We start from the raw sequence: 12,577 nt of genomic DNA on the forward strand, positions 1-12,577 counted from the left end.
CCTACACAGCTATAACAGATAGCCTACACAGCTATAACAGGTAGCCTATACAGCTATCACAGGTAGCCTACACAGCTATAACAGGTAGCCTACACAGCTATAACAGGTAGCCTACACAGCTATAACAGGTAGCCTATACAGCTATAACAGGTAGCCTACACAGCTATAACAGGTAGCCTATACAGCTATAACATGTAGCTTATATAGTTATAACATGCAGACTACATAGCTAAAACAGGTAGCGTATATAGCTATAATAGGTAGCCTACATAGCTATAAAAGGTAGCGTATACAGCTGTAACAGGTAGCCTATACAGCTATAACATGAAGCTTACATAGCTATAACAGGTAGCCTACACAGCTATAACAGGTAGCCTACACAGCTATAACATATAGCCTACACAGCTATAACAGGTAGCCTATACAGCTATCACAGGTAGCCTATACAGCTATCACAGGTAGCCTACACAGCTATAACAGGTAGCCTATACAGCTATCACAGGTAGCCTACACAGCTATAACAGATAGCCTACACAGCTATAACAGGTAGCCTACACAGCTATAACAGATAGCCTACACAGCTATCACAGGTAGCCTACATAGCTATAACAGGTAGCCTACACAGCTATAACAGATAGCCTACACAGCTATAACAGGTAGCCTACACAGCTATAACAGGTAGCCTACACAGCTATAACAGGTAGCCTATACAGCTATAACAGGTAGCCTACACAGCTATCACAGGTAGCCTACACAGCTATAACAGGTAGCCTACACAGCTATCACAGATAGCCTATACAGCTATCACAGGTAGCCTACACAGCTATCACAGGTAGCCTACACAGCTATAACAGATAGCCTACACAGCTATAACAGGTAGCCTATACAGCTATCACAGGTAGCCTACACAGCTATAACAGGTAGCCTATACAGCTATCACAGGTAGCCTACACAGCTATAACAGATAGCCTACACAGCTATAACAGGTAGCCTACACAGCTATAACAGATAGCCTACACAGCTATCACAGGTAGCCTACACAGCTATAACAGGTAGCCTACACAGCTATAACAGGTAGCCTACACAGCTATCACAGGTAGCCTACACAGCTATAACAGATAGCCTACACAGCTATAACAGGTAGCCTACACAGCTATAACAGGTAGCCTATACAGCTATCACAGGTAGCCTACACAGCTATAACAGATAGCCTACACAGCTATAACAGGTAGCCTACACAGCTATCACAGGTAGCCTATACAGCTATAACAGGTAGCCTACACAGCTATAACAGGTAGCCTATACAGCTATCACAGGTAGCCTACACAGCTATAACAGATAGCCTACACAGCTATAACAGGTAGCCTACACATCTATCACAGGTAGCCTATACAGCTATAACAGATAGCCTACACAGCTATAACAGGTAGCCTACACAGCTATAACAGGTAGCCTATACAGCTATCACAGGTAGCCTACACAGCTATAACAGATAGCCTACACAGCTATAACAGGTAGCCTACACAGCTATCACAGGTAGCCTATACAGCTATAACAGGTAGCCTACACAGCTATAACAGGTAGCCTATACAGCTATCACAGGTAGCCTACACAGCTATAACAGATAGCCTACACAGCTATAACAGGTAGCCTACACAGCTATCACAGGTAGCCTACACAGCTATCACAGGTAGCCTATACAGCTATAACAGGTATGTGTTGCAGTTGGAAATAACAGCAAAACTGATGCTTGGAAATTAAAGGGCTTGCGAATTGTAGTTAAACTGTAATTAAAGTTATTTCCCTTTGAAACATTTTGATGTTTATATTTTATCTTTATACAGAGAAAAACAACAGTAAAAATTGAATAATACTTTCAGGCGCGAATAGGTTGCCATCGCCACCTCAATGACCAACAGAACAGTTGTTTTGATTTCATTAATACATTAATTTCATTAAAGGTTGACTTGCAACAAAATTTACATTACCGTAATTTAATATGAATAGATTTACCATGTCTTACTCTGTTGTAGGTGCAAAATATGTGGAAAAGTGATTACAAGCTCTTAAAACCTCAAAAACGAACAGAAAATCGCAACCACGCGAGACCGCCGTAGTTTGGATTCCCTTTCCAAAACGGCTCAAATGTGATGTAGTTGTGAGAGATAGTTTCTGTTTACACTTTTTTGCAACCTTATTCGTCGAAATATTTTCACAAATATACTTCCCGCATTCAATAAAACTATGCTTATTGTTCTTACGTGTCTATTTCATCATCACCGTAATGCTGTCACTTTTAGCAGTGATATCTTATAATTTACCGCAAAAATTCGTTTAAGTTTTAAACCTTAGCTTGAAGGAGTACATATCATGGTCTGATAATCATGCCGAGCTTGTTGGTCACCTGTGATAATCGAGAAGTGCTGCAAAATTTATCTGCGAAGTATTGGGTCACATGATCAGGTTACAACTTGCCAATTAGACCAGGCCAAAACAAAACCGTAAAGTAGCGAGCATCTATATTTGATACGGGGTCTTTGGTAAAACCCGAAGTGTTTGTCATAAACTAGTACTACGATAAGTTTTATATTGAGCTTTGTATTGGCCTTTCAATTCACGTGAGAACATACGTGACAAGACGATAACCAAATTTCGTGGCTACGTCATCGAAATAAAGAGATTCCAATCTACGGCAGCTTTTCATTTTTGAGCTTTTATGAGCTTGTAATCACTTTTCCACATATTTTGCACTTACAACACAACAGAGTAAGACATGGTGAATCTTTTCATATCAAATAACTGTAATGTGAATTTTATTGCAAGTCAATCTTTAATCATTTCATTAATTTTCCTTGATTTTATTTATTTTGTTAATACTAGTTGAATGTCCAGCATTGCCCGGGTAATAAACGTCCTTGCACAGAAAATTTATTTTTATCCCACGACCAAACACGAGCGAAGCGATTGTTTGGAAGCTTTATGATAAATGCATATGCACACACAACTCCCGAAAAATTGTCCGTCAACGGCCGTTACCAAACCTTTGTACCGAAATCCGATCAAAAAATTTAACCATTTTTGTGTAAAGTCGTTTAAGTATAATAATGATACAAAACGCATATAAACATATTCCCACGACCAAACACGAGCAGAGCGATTGTTTGAGAGATTTATGATAAATGCATGTGCACACAACTCATAAAATTATTCATCAACACCGTCACAAACCTTTGTACCGAAATCTCATCAACAAATTTAACCATTTTTTAATGAGTCGTTTATGTATAATAACGATACAAAACACATATAAACCTATTTAAATATGTTACCAAGTCTTTGTAAATTGTCGACAATATCCTAAAAATTACCCATCTGATCGGATTATTCATAGATAGATTAATTCGGCCTAAATTCGTTATTAAAACTTGACCAGCCTTATTTTTATCAAAATTAAGACCGGCAAACGAAACGCCGAGCGACAGAGAGTAGAACCATTAAGTTGTGCGCATTGCACGGAAAAAGAACGTGCACATTTCACCAGTCTATAGCATTGTCGAATTGCCGAAGGTTTCTAATATTTTTCCGTTTTTAATGTCTTGCAAAAATATTTAATTATAAGAATAATTATTTGATTTTATAAAATTATCATAAGAATAATTATTCGAATTTATTTGTCTGAAGGTTTCTGTAATAAATGTAGACTGTTTGAGGCTTAGACCGATTTACAGGTACGAAATTGTGGTACACAGTCTATCAGCCTATGTTTTTTACAATCACGGAAGGTTTCATTAATTTATTTAAAACGTTAGCCAAAATTCTTTACATCTTATGTACACACTAGGGCCAAACTACAACGCCCCTTTATGACGAAAACATTTTTTCATTTTGCTCCAGTTTGCAGAAAACTTCCAGACGTGTGAACGCTCATACTTGCTTTCTGCTAGATCGCTATCAAAACTGTTCTACATTCAACACAACCAGCTTTCAAACTGTGTATATTACACAGCAGCTTGTCATTTTACTTCTAATATTGCATTTCAGAGATATAATAAACATATTTCCTTATTTCTGTTGTTAAATTACATACATTACAGTAGGTTAAGCCTACAGCTTTAATTAATATTCATTTTATTGTTGTAAAACATAGGTTTGAGATAGTAGTAGAGTAGGTGTGAATTTTTTACAAATAATCTTTAGATTGTACTGATTTTCAAGAACTGCGTAACAACTTTCTAGGCAGACTTGACAACAACATATCACAGCCCACTTGTACTGGATGTAATGAGAAACATTTCATTACATACAATACTCAAATACAACAAGTTGCCCTGTCAAATTCCTAGATTACTAGAATTTCCTTTTTGAAGTCGTGTCCCCTCAAATTTATTTTATATCATCTCGAACAACTCTCATTTACACTATGCTCTGTCAATTCCTGCTGACAACTACTTTTTCAACAACCAGCACTACCCTTTCTTTTTTCCATTATCCCTTATTCCATTATCAGGTCGTGGGCTGTATGACAGGGGAATTTCTAGTTAGTGTTTTGAATTTTTTTGTAAAATAAAGCTATTAAACCATACAATAATATACACATGTACATATACGTATATACATGTATATAGTTTACATGTGCGTGTAACAATCGCAGGATATGGAATGTTTGAAAGTAGATAGAAGATGAACTTTGACTTCACCAATGACACCCTAAATCACAACAAAATAATAATGTTGAAAAGTTGCAAATTTGATGCTTCTATGAAAAAAATCTTATTTACAGGGGAGATAAATCCTAAAATATAATTTTTATTAAATTTCTCATAGAAGTGAGAATGGCAGCTGCTGCAACTCTTCAGTTTTGAATTCTTCATACCGAAGTTAGTTGAAATCCCTGCAGAAATTGCCACTGAAAGGGGTGCCAACGGAACATCATTTCTAGAACTCTTTTGTCTGCTCGGCCCACAGACTATTAGTTCCTCTCGCTACAGGAAAGGCTTTTAGAGTAATAAGCAACTGGTCTCTTTTGCCCTTGTTGAACTTGTGAGAGTACGATTCCAACGCCATCCAGGCTAGCATATGTATTCAGTATGTATTGCTCAGCTGGCCAGAGTAGGCTAACACCGGTGCTTCAAATAAAAATGTTCTCAGCATCTGAATGGAGTTCTCCTCTGTTTTACCTCACTCAAACTTGGCTCCTTTAGCTTTCAGACGATTTAATGGCCACCATAGCATAATCAGCACAGAAATGACAATAATAACCGACAAGTCTAACAAATGTGTGCAATTCTATCTGGCATGTGAGAGCTGTCCCCTCTTTTACAGCCCTGATTTCGTCTGGGTCTATCTTTACCCCTGGTGGTTGAATACGTGCCCTAGATACTTGACCTCTCTTTATAGCAACTCGCATTTTCTAGGTTTGATTTTCAAATTGGCTCACTTGAACTTTTGCAACATAGTGACCAATCTATTAAGGTGAGTTTGAAAATCCTTCCCAGAGATTACATCGTAATCAAGGTAGAGCAGTAGTGAATTCCACGTAAGATCATGCAGAACTTTTTCCATTAGTCGTTCAAATGTAGTCAGTGCTGACTTGAGTCCAAATGGCAAGCCTCTTAGTTTCCATAGTCCACCTTTTGTCGCAAAGGCTGCCTTGTCACTGGCATCCTTGCTTATCTTGAGCTGCTAGTACCTGGATACAAGATCCAAAAATGAAAAGTAGACACTACCTGGCAGTGCATCTAGACTCATCTATAGGTGGTAGTGGATACACATCTTTTCTGGTAACTGCATATAGTTTTTTGTAATCGATACGTAGTCTCCAGGAATCGTCCTTTTTTTAACGAGTGCTACCGGGAGCTCCAGGGGCTGTTGGCTAGCTCCACCAAGCAGTGTTAAACCAACTTGCCTTTCTACCTCTTAGTCTTTTCTTATCCCTAACTGCTTAGGCGCTGTTTGATAGGCTGAGTTTTTAGGTGAGTAGGGATTTTGTGTATGACTAGCTCAGTCACCACCAAGTTGTTTTCTCTTGTGCTAAACACAGTCGAGTACTCCGTAATCAGCTGCATAGGCTTATCACGTTGTTTTGCATTTGCGCAATTCTTGGATGCTTGTTTTACCAATTGCATTTTTTGGGAGCAGCAGTTGCCACCTGTGGGATGTTGAACTTGGTAGCATACCATGGTGGGGTAGAGGTTTGGTGCAGCATTAGTGGATGATCTGTTTCTTCTCTAAACTTGCCAACAGTGAGACCCTTGTCTCTGGTCAGATATTGGTGGGAGCTGAGTGTGGGCTGATACACTGTACTCCTATTTGTCAATTATTTACCGAGACTCACTAATGTCGAGGCAATCCTAAACCCAAGGTTTTTGGCACTGAATTGCTCCACTATGCCTATTAGTGTAACTGTTTCAGTGATTAGACAACGCTCAAGCTGACATTCAGAGTTAGCTAGAATAATTTCGAGCTGTGCCACTTGAATCTTTGAGTAAATTGGTTCACCATGCTTTTTGTACAAGTGAGGAGATATCTTTTTAACCCGAGTATGTCTTTGTTCACCAAGAGTTGAAATTTGTGAAGAACTTCATACCGAGTATGGTGTCTTCCGCTATGTTTGCAAGTCAGAAGGGAACTTCTGCCGGTATGCTGCATATTCTGCATTGTGAAGTGATTGTTTCATGGAGCTGGAGGCTGTTCCATCTGTCATTGAGGCCATGATTGTCTCTGCATCAAGTCTGTTCTTTTTTCTGGAGGGTAAGCGGTTAAAAGCTCTCTTCGATAAGATTTTGTCATAAGCTTCGGTATCGCATAGATAGTGGACAGATTATCCACCTTCGAATTTGTCGGGCATGTGTAAACAACTTCGATTGGCTGAGCTCTTGGCCTCTGGTTACAGAATAGGTGTGTTCTCTTTGCAGATGTGTTGAGCCTTATGCTGGATATGTATGGTTTTAACAGTCTTTGCTAGTCCAGAGTAAGTAGAACGAGTTACTGGGCTGAATAGGTGGGATTTCCTGATGGCTGCTTGCCAGTCTGTGCTCATTCTGCCCTTCGTTTTCAGCAGAACTTTTTCCAATATCTATTTTTCCTACAATGGAAACATGCTCTGACCATATGACTGGCCTTCTTGGTGGGTTTGTTAGCCTGTCTTGTCAGATAAGAGTTTGTAAGTTTTTCAAAGTCATGTCTAGTTGGTTTGGTGATGTCGTTTGAGCTTGTTCGACCTGTGGCTTTAGGCCGACTGCTGTGTTCACACAAGTTTTGGTTTCCAACTGCAGGAGTTCATCCGTTATTTGTACTACATCTGTTACAGTATGGTGAGTGATGGTGAGTAGGTGTTACAGTAGCTTGGTGGGGTTTAGTTCTTTCTGGAACTTATCCATCCACCGCAGTCTGAATACGAAAAGTTTTATTCATTTCAGGGTATGCAATGATACTAGTTTAATGATTTCAGCTCTATAGTTAGGTAGATTTTGCTTGGGAGTGCGTCTGATTTGTTGTAGACAATCTCTGGCTTGGCGGGCTGTGATGCCATACTGCCCCTCAAGCAATAATAAATCTTTGTTGGTGTCTTCCCTCTACCAGATTCAATTGCTGGTCCATCCAAACAGGTTCTGAGCTGTAGTGTGGTTTCTTAATCATTCCAAAAGTTAGTTTTCCCTATGTCATTAAATTGTGAAATGAATAGCTCCACATCAGTGGAGCGACTCATTTGACTGAACTGGTAGGCTAGAATTTGGGTTTCCAGGTATTCATTTGTGTTAGTTGGGACAATAGCTCCATCACTGGGCAAAGGTCATTTTTCCTTTGCATTTTGAGGTGCAGAGTTTGGGGATTTGGCTTGCTGCTCTTTCCCCTCAATTTCTTCACTCAATTGTTTTAGCTCATTGGGTGTATGTGTCATTGTCTTTGGCATTTTGTGTTCTGGTCTTCTACCTTCTTGTCCTGGATCCCACTGCTGCCACTAGTGATGTGGACTTTGGCTAATAAGCTATGGGAGGTTGTCTATTCCCTGACCCTATGTTCACAAGGATCACAACTCCAAACTTGCTAATGATTTTTGAAGAAAAGGCACCACTTCCTATGGGTCCTGACCAGTGGAAATGGCCAAGGAGATACAACTGCCCTGCTGGTGCACTGTGATGCAGAGTGCGATTTTGGAAATTGCCAGCCTAGTTGCTTATTTAAGATTGTCCTTGCTGGTGCACTGTGTTGCTGGTGCAATTTAAGAGATTGCTAACCTAGTCATTTATTGATGATGTTTGTTGGTGCACTGTGTTGCTGGTGCAATTTAGGAGATTGCTAACCTAGTCATTTATTGATGATGTTTGTTGGTGCACTGTGTTGCTGGTGCAATTTAGGAGATTGCTAACCTAGTCATTTATTGATGATGTTTGTTGGTGCACTGTGTTGCTGGTGCAATTTAGGAGATTGCTAACCTAGTCATTTATTGATGATGTTTGTTGGTGCACTGTGTTGCTGGTGCAATTTAGGAGATTGCTAACCTAGTCATTTATTGATGATGTTTGTTGGTGCACTGTGTTGCTGGTGCAATTTAGGAGATTGCTAACCTAGTCATTTATTGATGATGTTTGTTGGTGCACTGTGTTGCTGGTGCAATTTAGGAGATTGCTAACCTAGTCATTTATTGATGATGTTTGTTGGTGCACTGTGTTGCTGGTGCAATTTAGGAGATTGCTAACCTAGTCATTTATTGATGATGTTTGTTGGTGCACTGTGTTGCTGGTGCAATTTAGGAGATTGCTAACCTAGTCATTTATTGATGATGTTTGTTGGTGCACTGTGTTGCTGGTGCAATTTAGGAGATTGCTAACCTAGTCATTTATTGATGATGTTTGTTGGTGCACTGTGTTGCTGGTGCAATTTAGGAGATTGCTAACCTAGTCATTTATTGATGATGTTTGTTGGTGCACTGTGTTGCTGGTGCAATTTAGGAGATTGCTAACCTAGTCATTTATTGATGATGTTTGTTGGTGCACTGTGTTGCTGGTGCAATTTAGGAGATTGCTAACCTAGTCATTTATTGATGATGTTTGTTGGTGCACTGTGTTGCTGGTGCAATTTAGGAGATTGCTAACCTAGTCATTTATTGATGATGTTTGTTGGTGCACTGTGTTGCTGGTGCAATTTAGGAGATTGCTAACCTAGTCATTTATTGATGATGTTTGTTGGTGCACTGTGTTGCTGGTGCAATTTAGGAGATTGCTAACCTAGTCATTTATTGATGATGTTTGTTGGTGCACTGTGTTGCTGGTGCAATTTAGGAGATTGCTAACCTAGTCATTTATTGATGATGTTTGTTGGTGCACTGTGATGCTGGTTCAATATGAGATCCTAATGCAATCTGAGAGATCGCCAACTTAGTCACTTATTAATAATGATGATGGTTGCTGGTGCACAGTGAATGCTGGTGCAATGCAAACAGTTTCTAGATAATTGATATTCGTAGAGAGATCCAGCGAAAGCTTTAGTATTTCTGGTATTGTACAGAAGAATGAATGTAACCATATGTGCATAGGTATTTATATCTTAGAGGACGAACAGAGGGTAAAAAGGGGGTAAAAGAGGGTTCAAGAGGGTAAAAAGGTTGACTAGTTATATAACAGTTACATTGAAAACAGGCCACACCCTCAACACACGATTATATAATATCTAGTCCTATCATACACATATAATAGTTACATTGAAAACAGGCCACACCCTCAACACACGATTATATAATATCTAGTCCTATCATACACATATAATAGTTATGAACACAATAAAGAAATAATTAAGAACATGTATAGTTTGTTGTTTGTACCAGTCCACATGACCAGTATGGTGCAGGCACCTGTTGAAACATATCACATGATTAATATTCACAATATACATGTATTATTGAGATGCAATTTTTTACAGATATAAACTGGATGGAGAGTCTTTAGATGAGGTACAACAGGAAATGAGGAAAAATGAAACGAGAAACGATTTGGTACACGATAGCAGATGGCATGCGCTAAAATCACATCATATCGTCGCATTGTCTATAATTTTTATTAGTAGGTGCTATATACTTACTGTCCTATTTATTAGTTGGAGTTATATACTTACTGTTCTATTTATTTAACAGGAGATTTACTTGATTCTGCAAATTCAACCTTGCAGAATCAAGTAGTCTTTAAATTAATGTTATGCCTAAGTTTATAAGCGAAAGCCTTTTGAGGCGCTATTCTTTATATATATTCTTTATATATATTCTTTATATATATTCTTTATATATATTCTTTATATATATTCTTTATATATATTCGTTTCCTCCACTTCCATTTATAGCCTTCTTTTCCTTCATGATGGGACTAGTCGTATTGCTGATGGGTATGCACATCCTCCCACAATCACAAGCAAACTACCTATGGCTACCTTTTGGTGTTGGAGCTGTTGGAGACATATGTTGCATCATAGTCATATATCGGCAACCGCAGAGTCAGCAAAAGCTAACTTTCAAAATACCACTGCTGCCGATTGTGGCAGGCCTTAGTATTTCTATAAATGTTATACTGATGCTGCAGCTCTCATCTGCCACTTGGATTCGATTTGGTATCTGGATGGCACTAGGTAAGATTTCCTGTTCTTTATATCATACGAATTAGTTGTACTGTACTTGGTATGATATGCTGAGACTCGCTTGTACTCGGCAATTAATTTGCATGGATGTCCTCACTTTAATGTTAAGAATTATTTTGAACTAATTTAATCAGCCTCCAAAGAAACGAGGCTATTTATAACAAAGAGACTATCAATGCTGTCAAATATCTTTACAAGTAAGAACTAAGGCTATTTATAACAAAGAGACTATCAATGCTGTCAAATATCTTTACAAGTAAGAACTAAGGCTATTTATAACAAAGAGACTATCAATGCTGTCAAATATCTTTACAAGTAAGAACTAAGGCTATTTATAACAAAGAGACTATCAATGCTGTCAAATATCTTTACAAGTAAGAACTATATGTGCTTTTGAATTTGCAAGTTGCTTAGCAAAACCTAAACTGTGCGCCAATAGTGCTGTATCAAATATAATATATATTTAATAGTACATACTAATTGTCGCTATATTTACTAGGTCTTGTTATGTACTTTGGCTATGGTATCTGGCACAGTCATGAAAGAGAAACATGTAACAGTATCTCGGAATCATCTCCTCTCCTATTCACAGAAACTGAAAACTCAGATCAGACAGACTACAAAACATAAAACAGCTAGTTAAGTTGCAATAAATGTTTACATTTCATCCTCGAGAACCTGCTCACAACAAGCGTCTGTCTATTAACAGCTAGTTACCTATATGTATTAACCTGTTTCTTCAATGACTCAATGATCTACCCCACTTATTATAGCTGTTCCACTCAGTCTTTACTGTTTTTCTCTGGAAGATGAAGATTATTATATCATTTTCTAACTACTTTATATTATATTACATATTTTTAGCTAATAAAAAAATTATGCTATTTTCGCCTACATATTAAATTGCTATTGGTCAATCGGTAAAGATTCTAACTCTACCATTGTCTTGCAGTCGCAGTTGAGTTGAAATAGCTATCTCACACGTGAAATGTATCACCGTGTGTAGACTTTTAATCATTTTTTCTAATTTTTTCTAGTTTCACATGCTGACATCGAATATCAACATGCTAGTATTTACCAAATCTTCTAGCCTATTTACAATAATTAAATCAGTATAATTTTTAAAAACTTTTTAGCTGTTTCATTTGAACAACTCTAAAACGCGAAATTATAACCTCTGTTTGCAAAGGTTTGAAGAAGCAGCAATATAGGTTTTTTCATTGTAATCTTATATTTCTGTTGCCTGATAAAGGAAAAGGGGGTTCATCCCAGTCGCGGAAAAGGGTAGGTTCATCCAAGTCTTTCTTCTAAATTTCCTCCCAAGTAGAGATTTAACGAGTGATCTCTTTAAAGACTCAGGCTGTACGTAGAATAAGTGTTATACTAACGACTGGAAGGCAGGGAAGAGCTAAAATTGTTAAGGGTATCTTCTACATTTACTATATTTTAGTTTATTAATCAAAATTCTGATGGCGCTTGGAAGACACCCACACATCAAATGCTTCTACAAGCGTAAGAGCTCTTGTCTATATCCCTTTCGAAAAAAAGTGCATAGAATTATCAGTAAAAGCATCGTTGCTCTTTGCATCTGCTCAGTAGTCTCTCATGACTGACAGTATGCTTGCACCTAGTTCTTGACCTCAGTAGTCGCCATGACTGACAGTATGCTTGCGCCTTGTTCTTGACAACCTTCTAGAATTTATACAAGATATTTTATGCGGAGCAAGAAATATTTTGTTTTGCTAATTGTTATCATGCAAGTAGGTTTAAAGAGCAGATTTCCTTTTTATAGAAATCAGATACATACACAGTTTATTTTTTCTTATTACTAAAACTATTGAAAGAATGCTGAAGATATTTGAATTTGTTCAACTAACAAACAATTGTAATACAAAGGAGATCGTGATTTTTTGTTCAATTAACGATTTTGTCTGGCATCGACATGTGAGATGTG

The 12,577-nt window shown here is 38.0% G+C and overlaps 1 protein-coding gene across 2 annotated transcripts in view; it reads left to right on the forward strand.

The window, feature by feature from the left end:
- Positions 1-11,519, forward strand: part of LOC137404704 (cationic amino acid transporter 2-like) — a 65,457-nt gene extending 53,938 nt beyond the window's left edge. For both annotated transcript variants that reach the window (XM_068090937.1, XM_068090938.1), the window contains exons 12-14: positions 9,919-10,058; positions 10,333-10,614; positions 11,123-11,519. In XM_068090937.1, coding sequence (XP_067947038.1) covers positions 9,919-10,058; positions 10,333-10,614; positions 11,123-11,253 — 553 coding nt within the window. In that variant the 3' untranslated portion in view covers positions 11,254-11,519. The remainder of the gene's footprint in view (positions 1-9,918; positions 10,059-10,332; positions 10,615-11,122) is intronic.
- The last annotated feature ends 1,058 nt before the right edge of the window (positions 11,520-12,577 follow it).

This window comes from Watersipora subatra, chromosome 9, assembly GCF_963576615.1.
Source record: "Watersipora subatra chromosome 9, tzWatSuba1.1, whole genome shotgun sequence".
NCBI lineage: Eukaryota > Metazoa > Bryozoa > Gymnolaemata > Cheilostomatida > Watersiporidae > Watersipora > Watersipora subatra.